This window comes from Lagopus leucura, unplaced genomic scaffold (assembly GCF_019238085.1).
Source record: "Lagopus leucura isolate 7727_CA_CO unplaced genomic scaffold, USGS_WTPT01 Super-Scaffold_100056, whole genome shotgun sequence".
Classification (NCBI taxonomy): Eukaryota; Metazoa; Chordata; class Aves; order Galliformes; family Phasianidae; genus Lagopus; species Lagopus leucura.
The window spans coordinates 1245627-1257090 of NW_024962302.1; the positions used below are offsets into that span (position 1 = coordinate 1245627).

At 50.9% G+C, this 11464-nt stretch overlaps 1 protein-coding gene across 1 annotated transcript; it reads right to left on the reverse strand.

Annotated features, from left to right (window-relative positions):
* Positions 1-1384: 1384 nt before the first annotated feature.
* On the reverse strand, positions 1385-11464 carry SFRP1 (secreted frizzled related protein 1). The gene is made up of 3 exons (XM_042886309.1): positions 10942-11464; positions 7727-7804; positions 1385-4343 (listed from the first exon to the last, which is right to left on the reverse strand). Exons 1-3 carry the CDS (start codon positions 11462-11464, stop codon positions 4021-4023), a joined length of 924 nt encoding a protein of 307 aa, XP_042742243.1. The 3' UTR covers positions 1385-4020.

Genomic DNA, 11464 nt, shown 5'->3' on the forward strand with positions numbered 1-11464 from the left:
TGCTCACAATTTCCAGCCCTGTGTTCCCCAGAAGGGGTCAAAGAAGAACACAGATTGCCAAGGACAAGAAATTAATTGTAGGATGGAAGATGACTTTTGTATAGCAGGAAAGCAAACTGTATTTATTTAGAGCTTAACTATGAACTGGAGACCAGAAACTCAATTAACAGACGATACTCAACAGAAAGAATGCTGGAGCAAGTAAGATAAACATTAATGGGAGGATAAACTGAGTCACAAGAGGATGATATTTTGTTTTATGCAAGATTCAGACAAGGCCAGGGCAGGCTGCTGGCAAGGCTTGAGCATCCTCATGCTGCCAGATCAGCTGTTTCACCCTCACACATGCTAGAAGCAGTTTTCCATGGGGCACAGCACACAGACACAATGCAGTCACTGCTGGGCAATCCTCAACCACCCCCAAGCTTTCTCAGCCTCCCTGCATTGTGAAGCCAGACTCAGAGCTGGACATGAGCCTGAAACAAAAGTGCATTCAGGTCAGCAAAACTCCCCTAACTTTGGGTATTTCTTTGCACCCCCAGCACTCTGCTGGCTCTAAGCACACTCCCTACTTTATGTAACCTACAGTTACATACATGCACGTGAAAAATCTCACCCCAGATTATTACACAGCAGAACTCATAAAAATCCTGGTTTAGAATGAGCACGCTGCATAAACAGAACTCGTAGCAATCAGTATTGGAACCAATTATAGCATAACTCCTACGTTGGAGCTGCTCTTACCTGCTCTCATGGCACCTCGTGCTGTTGCTGATGTCCCTGGCCAGGGGCACTGGAGGGCAGGAGCTCCCTGATTTCTCCACTATCAAACCTCCCCTCCACCTGAGACCAACTGCAGGCTATGCTCAGCCCTGCTGGCTGTTTCTCAAAGGATGGGTGACTGCTCTGATTGGAATAACCTGAGAGCTGGATCCAGGGCTGACTAATGGGGTTTCAGGTGCGTGCCAGCTTTCCTTGCTACCAGTGACAGCAACAACATTTTCTAGGAAATAATTCCTGCAGACAATGCTGTTTGCTGTAAGGAGCTCATTGCCTTTGCTTGCACTGGTGAGAGCTAGCTGGTTTGCAACAGGGGTATTAATGTACAGATAAAGCAGTGTCTAGAAGCAGCACTTTGACAGCACTTCTCTGTCTCAGCACTGTGGATGTGTGGTTTAAGCTCTTGCATCTCTCCTTGCCAGGCAGCAGTGCAGATAAGCTGTGTCTGTATAGAGACAGTGTGCTGAACCCTTGAATGTCAGAGTGAGTAATGCAACTGATACGGAAAAGGCAACAATAAAAATAACTTTGAAAGGGAGGAGGAAAAAAAAAAAAAACCCCAACATTTTATTGAGAGGTTTTCTTGCTCCAATCACAGAAGAGAGAGAACAGAAGCCATAATGTGTTTATATCAACCACAAGTTTAAAACAAAGCAAAACAATCAAGTACAGATTTCTTTGTCAAAATATACCATGAGAAAAGCAAGCAGCGCTCTGCTGTAATGCATTGTGCTCACATGAGAGGTTCCCACAGCAGCACAGACTCCTCACACAGCTCTGGGTTGTGCCTGCTCACAGCACTCACACATCTGTGCTCTTCTTCTACGCTGTCACAATTGCATTTGGAGCATTTGTCCTTCAAAACCTATTTGATGTGTAGCTTGGGCTGCTCCCCCTGAGCCTCACGAGCAAATAAGGAATGCGGAGTCCTCAAAGCCCACTGCAGCTCTGTGCCCTGCATGACCCCCACCTGGCTCTCACACCCCCAGACCTATTTGCAGAGTGCATGGGCTGCACTGCAAGATGATTTCTGGGTTCTAAGAGCAGGGATGCACCGCTGGGGAGCGTTAAGTTTGGCTGTGAGAAGCATCTCCCTCCTCTTGTCCAAAAAGCTGCAGCACATCCAGCCCAGACATCCCCAGCATCGCATCACGTCCCATTGCATCGCACTGCAGCCACCTCTGACAGCACCAACGTGGGACAGAAAACGATGTCTCTATAAAAACAGGGAGGGGGAATCACGTCGTTGTTGATTAATTTAGCAGTTTTAGTGAAGAGACGATTGATACATAAAAGAAAAAGCATAAACAACAGATATGAGATTTGAAAATAAATGCAAGCCGTAACATCAAAACCAACAGCTGAAATCATCTACCGTGAGCACACTGCTGTGGTTGCAGTGCTGAACACCTTCACCATGTCTGAGGCTTCCAGCCACGCCATGGAAGCAGATGCTGATGTGGATCTGCAGCCTCAGCCTCGGCGCTGTGGGCCTGGACTGCAGCCCAGTGCTGCTCCATCCCTGGGTTGGGGGAGATGGGAGCCCAGGGGGGCATAGGCAGCAGCTGCAGCTCTGATTTGGGGCTGCCACACAAGGTTCTAAATTAACCATCTAAAATTACATTAGAGCAAAATGTAAATATATATCCTGTCTACAACACGACGTTACGTCAAACTCTTAGTGCTGTTATTTTTTTATTATTATTATTATTATTAAAATCCTCCACATACAAAGAGAGCACAAGGGATGCAATGATGCACAGGGGCTCTGCCTGCTCCATCTGCACAGAACTGCTGGCAGATCCCACAGCAGTTTGGCAGGAGGGTGGTACAACAACCATCCAGGTACATGGAGATGCCCAATGCACCGTGTCTGAAACATCACACACAGCTCAGCAGCCCTGAGCTGCTTCTAAAGCTTAGGGTGGATCTTTTTTGTGGTTTTGCTCTTTTTTTTTCTTTTTTTAATTCACTGATCAAGTACATTATCTACAATGATTAACTTTGCATCACAGTAACAATGCTAATACACGCTGTGGTCTAAGACACTTAGTGGGATTTTCTAAAGAGTTCACATCCTAAATCCATCTCTCTGCTAGTTCTGAAGCAGCATTCATCAGGGTGCTCAGCATATTTAGGGAGTTTATCTACAATAAAGTCCATGGTTCAGTCATGAAAGAAACACACAGCGCTCCCGAGCCAGAGAACAATTCATTCACCAGATCTGAGCAGAGTTAACTGCAAAGCTACAGGATTATTTCAAGTTTTAAGACAGTCATTCTCTTAAGAGCAATCATGATTGATGAGAATGATGAATAGAAGCGGGATGGTGTAATTAATGTGGAGTAACGTGGGACTGTGCAGAAAAGAACACATCTAATTAACAGAATAATGAATTTCAGCCTGGTCAATAATCATTTGGATGCAGTATTCATTGTCTTTCATATAACGACACAACCTCACACTAATGTGGTATTTTGATGACAGGAAAAAAACAACAACAGTACAAACAAAGCCAAGCTGTCATACATCAAAACCTGGACACCAATCAGTCCCAACTGCAGGAAGAGGAGCACGGAGAGGATGCAGTCCTGTGCTGCTCCACAGGAATCACTCCTTGCCCTTCTGCAGTGCAATATTTTGCTGACGGCCTGAAGAAACTACGAAATATTGGTGGTAAAATGAGCAAAGACACGAGCCAGCAAGCAGAGCCTCACTGAGGGACACAGCCAGGTATGTGGGACCATGCAATGGTTGGGAATGAGAGCCAGCAAATCAGGGCACCGTGAGGTCCTGGGCTGAGGCTCAACCCAAAGGCACTCAGACTGGAATAATGGTGGGTTTGTATTTACCATGAGGGCAATTAGCTACTAAGAGGTTTTATCAGGGGTTCGATGGATGCTGCTTCACTTGTTTATTAACTTGTCAGGATGGAATGCTTTTCCAATAGGCTGGCTCTGGTCCTGTAGGAAGTAACTCAGGTGCTCCTGCAGCCACAAATACAGGTGGTCACGAGGGTCACGTCCAAAATCATGTGGTCTCACAGCCCTCTGCATCTGATCGTTGCTATTTCCATGAACTCACAGCAATGGGTCTTTGGCTATTGCAGATGTATGTGGTTCATGACCTCGGGGTCTGCTCAGTGCTCACTCTGGGAAATGCTGGCATGGGGCAGGAGGTGGGGCTGGGGGAGCTCTGAGGATGAGGAAGAAAGGGGGGGGGGTTTGGCCCCCATGGGGGTCACTTGAAGACAGATGGGAACGTTGGGCAGTCCGGAGCTTTCACCTTCTTCATGAACTTCTTGAACTCTTTGTTCTTCTTGTCCCACTTGTAGATGGCTGTCAGAAGGTGCTGGGTCTTCACCTGGCGGCCCATGATGAGGAAATGGTGGCCAAGGTTGTCCAGCTGGTGGCAGGGGCAGTCAGCCCCATTCTTCAGGAGCAGCACCAACTTCTTCAGGTTCTTCTTGCGGATGGGCCCCAGCTTCAGCGCCTTCCTCTTCCGTGGAATGATCACTTTGTCCCCGTTCTCCTTCTTCACCTCCTTGATGGTCATCTTAAGAGCTGAAAAACAAGCCAAGGAGAAGGGGGGAAAAAAAACACCAGAAAGTTCTCAGCACAAAACAATTTTAATTGAGAAGGAAATTTGTTCAGCAGCACAATGCATGATTTGCTAGCAAAATGTTAGCTGAGCAATGACAGAGAGACTCTTAAGAGATCAACTCAGCTCCTCAAACATTTGCTTTCAGGCTCTCCTGCCCTCAGGCAGCTGTAAAACACATTCTGAACACTGAGTATTGCTATGTGTGAGCTGGTGGGGACCTGGGGAGCAGGGCCAACCCCATCCCATACCAACAGAAGAATTCTCCTCTTTGGATTCAGTGCCTTCCTGAGTAAATAGCAACCCAAATAAAAGAAAATTAATGCTCATTTGCCATGACCATGAACAGGAATTCAGTAAGCATGGGAAAAATGATGGAAATGTGTTGTACATTAAAGTACCACTTCTGTGCCATTTGGCTCTGTCTCGTTTTTGGGGGAAAGCACATGTGGCCAAAAATGACTAACATATTTCCATCATTTGGGAGTTTACTTCAGAGCCACAGATAAATAATGCTCAGATATGTGATTGTCTGCTGTCCCTTCCCATTTGATTCTCAGACGTGTGAACAGCAGGTAGCACAGCAGAAGCCATGGGCTCTGGCAGGGGAAAGAGTCCCCTGCATCACTGCCCCTTGAAGCTCTGCCCTGCTGGAACTTGTAGCAATAAATACACGTCATATTCAGGTCACCACTGCAGACACACATGGCAGCAGGACAGCAATGACAGCCTCAAGAAGGCAGCACAGTCTGTGTGCTACCCTCGTGCTCCCAGCCACTGCACTGGCAGTGAGAATAATGGTATTTGTCTGCCCACATGCCAAAAAAGGCTGTTGTGCTTGCCAAGAGCCCTGTTGTGTTATACTATTACTGTACAGGAAAGCAATCTAGGGCTGGAAACTAAAGGAAAGCTTTCTTTCTATCTGCTTTCCAAATTCAGGATGCTCAGGGAGCTAGAGATGCAAGCTTTACAGAGCAGGAGAGACCAGAGCAGCTCCATTTGCACCGAGCCCTGGAAGGGCACAAGGCACAGGAACACATCACTGAGATCACCCCCACCCCAGGTGCACCCCAGCCCACAGCACTTGGCTCCATCCCAGCGCTCCCCCACATGTAGGAGCCCCACACCAGCACCCCCAGGGGCAGGGAAGGGAATGTGAGAGAGTGGAAAGCTCTGCTGTTCCTGCAGCCTCATTGCTCCTTCCTTCAGGAATCGCACAGAAGAAGGAAACCTGCCAGAAGACACATTAGGGCTGTAACTGGAGAAGGGTGCAGGCAAGGAGCTGTCAGTCAAGGGGAAAAATAAACAGCATGTATTGATTGTACTGCAGTCCTGGTTCAGCAAGAGCCCGCTGGGCAGGATCTCTCAGACCTCAGGGAAAGGGCAGAAACGATAAATACACCCACCAGGAGAAACAGAGAGCAGCAGCATGCCAGGGCTGCCCAGCCCCGAGCTGCTGCAAGCAGGCAGAGCACCAACAGCACAGCCCAGGGATGTGCAGGAGCCCTACAACAAGGGCACCATGTGAACTGGGGAAAAGCGGTGAGCAGAGCCCACCACCAGCTGCCCCTCACAGTACACGTAGTTTAAACATTTACAGTACATGTCTGGCTGTGATGAGGTTCTGTAACCTGTCAGCTGCCGGTGTTTACCTTGCTGGATGTGCATGAGAAACCTCAGTTGGAGGGGACGGGAGTTTATGTTAGTGCCAGATAAACAGCTCTCCATGAGAAATCACCCCCACGACAGTAACCCCTGAAGACTAAACAGAGATCTAAGGATCCTGCGGTGGGAGAGCACTTCCTGGGGCCGATCCATCGCTCACCAGCTGCTCCCCACTGCCAGGCATCCCCACAGCATCCTGCCCACATCCTACACCCCAGCTCCCAGCACATCAGAGTGGCTGGAGGGACTTCTCCTCAATGGAGGAGGAAGAACGCAGAGGCAGAAGGAAGAAGTGCCAAAGGCAGCAGCTTGAAACCTACACCACTGAGAATCCATGCAAATGAACTTTTCCACTGCTATTTATTCTGGTGACAAGAGAGGAAGAGGAGAACAAAAGGCAACCCAAAATGCAACCAGCTTTCCATTGTGAGGAAAGAATGATGCCTCACACGCAGCAGACACCAGTTATGTCCTGCTCAGCTGCTCTGGACTCCTCTCCAGGAAGAAGTTGTCTTGTTTTCACAAGAAAACTCCTGGGCCACAGATGAGGAGCTCAGGACAGGCAGCTCCCAGCCACACTGAATTCTTGCACTCCGGGAGCACGCACATTCCTGAGGAACTATTACATGGGTGTTCCTGTGGATGCTTTCCCCCGTTAGAAAAAAGTCTGCACTGAACTTAGGCCTTCTGGCATACCAAACCTGCAGGCGTGGGGAATTCATTTCCAGCAGAAGGGGTAAAGCATCAGCACAGAGCAGGTTGGGGTTTGCACAGCACACGTTCAAGTGCTAATCCCCCCGGAATGCACACCTTGCTCAATGCTCCTTTAATAGCTTTTCAGGAAAGTTACAGACACCAGCAAGGATGTCAAAACCAGTTAATGCTGGGCTTGATCTGAAAAAGCTCATATTTTTCCCTGCAACAGCTTTCTTTGGTTGTTTCTTTGTGGTTTTTTCTTGTTTTTAATGAAGCTCTGTTTCCCTATGATTGTCTGACTCACTTATGAGCCATAATGGATTTAGGACACAGCTTTCCAATCGCACTGCATTTTTTCCCCTTCGCTTCTCAGCCTTAAAAAGGCAAGGGATGGGTTTTTGGGTTCAACACCCAGACTTGGCAAGAAGAGCAGAATTCTGCTGAGACCCGGGGGTGCCGGCAGCCTGGGCAGCAGACACTCAGTGACACCTCCCTGCTGAGCTGCCATGGGGCCACGCAGCTCCAAGACCCCACTCCCCACCAGACACATCCCACACACTGCTGCCACCACGCATCAACACTGACATCTAGAGGCATGCTTGCCCCCAGGCTGCCGCAGACAATGAGACTGTACTGCTGACCCATATCGACCACAAGGGTGGTGGGAATCCAGTGGTCCAGGATCCAGCCTACACAGAGCTGCACTGCCCTGCACAGCCCAGGAAGCCTCCCAGCACCCTAAAAACACCTCCAAGCCCACAGCAAGGCAGCCACCAGCTGGCCCGGGTAGCACAGTGGTTGCTGAGCAGCTGTAGCACCCTGTAGCACCCTGCTCCCTGCACAGGGAGATGCCCTTCCAGCATCATGTACCCAACCTGCTGCAGCAGGCACAGCTGGAAGGGAAGCAGGATGCTCTGCAGCCAGGGCACCAAGTGCCTTCTCCTCTCCACAATCCAGAGCCATAGCAGCAGGAATGCTTCCTTACCAAACTCGCTGGCACACAGGTGCTCAACAATGGCCTCCGACTTCATCTCGTTGTCGCACGGGGGACACACAGTGGTTCCTGGTGAGAGGAGAGAACAGGTGATGAGGAACGAGCCCAAGAGCACCACAGACCCAGGAGTGCCAAAAGCAGCCTGAAGCCCTGCCCTGGGCTGTCAGCAGCCAGCTCAGCAGGGCAGCACCTGCCTGGTCCCAGTCCCAGCCTCAGCCCAGCCTCCTGCCAGCCCTGCTTCCCCCCACCCCAGGTGCAGGCAGCTGCTTGCAGAGGACAGGGTTGACACAGAATGGAGTTTTCAGGGCCAAGCTTCTGGCTGGAGAAGTTGCTTGCCATAGGGCATGGTGAGCAGCCTGCTGATGCTGTGTCCCACGGTGCACCAAGCTGGCACACAGCACATACAAAGGTATGGCAGGGAAGGCTCACACAACAATGGTAACCACCCCAGAGCCAGACAGGGTTCAGGACACGCACAACCCAGCTCATCAGGAGAGCTCCTCACATCCAGAGGATAATCAACTGCTTCCAGGTTCCTGCCTCCAGCCAGCAGAGACCACCCAGCAGCACAGACAGAGGTTTGTGCTACTGACGGATGAATTTATTGAAGCAGGGAGATGCTCTCGGTCCAGCACAAGGGCTCTTTCCCACACACAAGAGCTGTTCTCTGGAGCCACGCTGCAGTGCAACGTCTGCCAGTCTCCGCAGGCAGAAGGAGCCTGGACCTGCAGCACAGCAGCTACCAGCAGGAGGGTATAAAGCCGCACACCTCGTGCAGACCACAGTGCTGCTGCCTCGTCCACAGATGCCCCGTGGGACTCCCAGCTGGACACTCATTCCTGTGCAGTGCTTCTCCCCTCCCGCCACCCATCCTGCTTTGTGCCAAACCCTCATTCATTCCTGGGGTCAGAAGCCTTTATTAATCACACGTGTAGAGCAATTGGCCTTCCAATTGTCCCGGTTTGCCAGCAACAAGGTAATCCTCACTGCGTCCAGGAGCAGCCCTAGAAATGCCATTCTTGGTGTGCCTGAGCTGGGTGACATCCCCTTCCAACACCCTACCAATGCCATAGCCACTTTACCAGCTTAGCTTACAGGAACACGGGGAGAAGTTTCTGGGACATGATGACAGCCCAAATGCTTTATTTTTAAATGAGCAGTCAGAATCTTTGCATACTGTACATTTAACAAGCTCATGGCAAGGGGATGCTGGCGGGAGGACCCCACACTGTCTGCTGCCAGGAGGAGAGCAGCTGTGGTGCAGACCACCCAATCCCATACCCTGGGAGCAGAAGGGTATACCCCTCATCATCAGCTTATCTCATAGCCAAAGAGCACACCAAGAGGTCGAGCCCACACAGGGCAGACAGCCAGCAGGAAAGCCACCACAGTGCCAAACCTACAAGCTTTCCAAGCTCCGACAAAAAAAAAAAAAAAAAAAAAAAGTAAAATAAAACTCACTGTTCCCTGGTGAAAAGTCAGGCTTTGTTTGAGCTGCGTGCGTTGCCCCAGGGATGCTGTAGCATACCCACAACGTGAGCTGGGGCTGCTGCTGTGCACCCTGGGCAGCTCTGGGACCCCAGCCCAACCCCCAGCACCCTGAGAGCACCCAACAGTCCAAGCTCTGACACCTCCCAGCCTACAACAGCTGGGACAGAGCCCACGTTCTGTATGTGACAGCTTCACTCTGAGGACTGTTTCCAGTTTTTCTCCCTGCTGACCATTTTCTAATGCCTGGCTTTAGAGCTAGCTTACTCCAGGGGCAGGGAGAAGGAATGTGTAATGCTATATTAATCTGCAACTCCCCTGATGCATCCTGTGGGCCTGCAGGCTTTACTGCCTAATGCTTAAGGAGAAAGGAATTCAGCAGGTCAGCTCTTTGAGAGGCAGAAACAAATTCCAATTTTAAGGTGTTAATGGGAAAAAATACTGAAAAGACTCGTTCTTATTAATGCCCTGAGAATGGGGTGGGGGGAGGGATACTGCTGGGCTCTGACCTTCTTTGAATCAATAGGAAACACCCCAGAGCCTGAAATCCATGGGGCTCCAGAAATACACACCAGCAGAAGTCTACACACAGCTGCAGGCAGCAGAGGGGCTTTGCTGTAACAAAGTCACTGCAGTGATGTGAGTGACAGCGTGGTACTGAACACCGTGCTGCTGCACAGCACCAAAAGAAAGCAATGCTGCCCCATCTGTCTAAACAGGCCTGAAAGTTCATCGCAAAGACGGCTGTTGAACCACACCAAGGAAGATTGGCAGATGCTGCTTGCTCACAAGGGTGACCCCAGGTCTGGAGCTACTAAAGCCTCTGAAGATACTGACCTGCACACAGCCCAGAGCAGGGGCAGCTCTACAGGCTGCAGTTCTGCTCTGCTTGGCTGCAAGTCCCTGAGGAATAAAAGCAACCTTTGTACCTGTTCACAAGACACAGCAGCAGTCTGGACCAAGGGTCTGGGTTCACCCAGAGCAGAGATCTTAGAGCCTCCCCTGAAAACAAAGAGCTCCTTCCATCAATTGCTTCAGTGAGTGCCGTGCAACCCTACAGCCCCTGCCTTCTCCCTCTGCAAACACCTCTCAGTAGCTTTACAAAGTGCTTTAACACAGAATGCTTACCTTACACCAGAACGTTCATTTGATTATTTTAAAAGTTTCCAGCAACTAACCAGACTCCTTGCAACTCACTGTGGGCAAGCTGGTCTGACACAGGCAGACTCATGGAGCACGATGGTGAAAATAAGAAACACATCCACTTTCCCCAGTTGCTTCTTGATGGGACACCCTGCCTGCAGCCTCCCTCCACCATACAGCCCCCATTGGGAAGGCAGGGCTGCTTTTCCTCCCCTGTGTTCCTCCACTCGGGCAGGCTACTGAGCCTCAGTGCTGCCTGGGAAGTGTGGTGCTCTGTTGGGACCACTGCCACCATCTACTCCAGCCAGACATTCCTGCCATGTGTAAGCACACACATCCCACTGCAGCTGAAGAATGGTCCCACAGCAGCCAAGCATGGAAGAGAAACACTTCTCAGGAGAAGAGGGATGCACAGATTACAGCACTGCAACTCCCCAGGCTCCACCTGCTCCACGATTACTGCTCCAAGAGTGGCAAGGAGCAGGCAGCGCATCCATCCTGCTTGGGGACAGGGATACAGCTTTTCTTGAGCTGACATCTGATCCCCCTCCCCCCCAGCTCTGACCATGCCTTACCTTTAGGCCTGGAGACTTCGGTGGCATTGGGAGCTGTCATGGCAATGCAGACATCATCCTGTGGGAACTGGTCACATTTGAGCATCTCCGGCCAAAAGAAGCCAAAGAACTGCATGACGGGCTCACAGGAATCACGCACAGCCTCGCAGAGCCAGCGGCACGGGTAGACCGGCCGGTCCAGGCAGACGGGAGCAAAGAGGGAGCAGAGGAAGACCTGGGTGCCCATATGGCAGTTCTTGTTGAGCAGCGGCACCCAGCTGCTCGCCTGGTGCTTCACCTCGGCCATGGTCTCGTGGTCCAGCAGGTTGGGCAACACCATCTTATCATAACCCACGCTGTGACACAGCCTCAGGTCGGCGGGGATGGCCACGCATTGGTGGGGTTTGGTGTAAAAGCGACCCCCAGGGTAGGGCCCCAGATCGGACTGGTAGCTCACGTAGTCGTACTCGCTGGCCCCGCCGCACGCCAGCAGCCCCGCGGCTAGCGACAGCAGCGCCCGCAGCTCGCCCCGCACTCCGCCCAT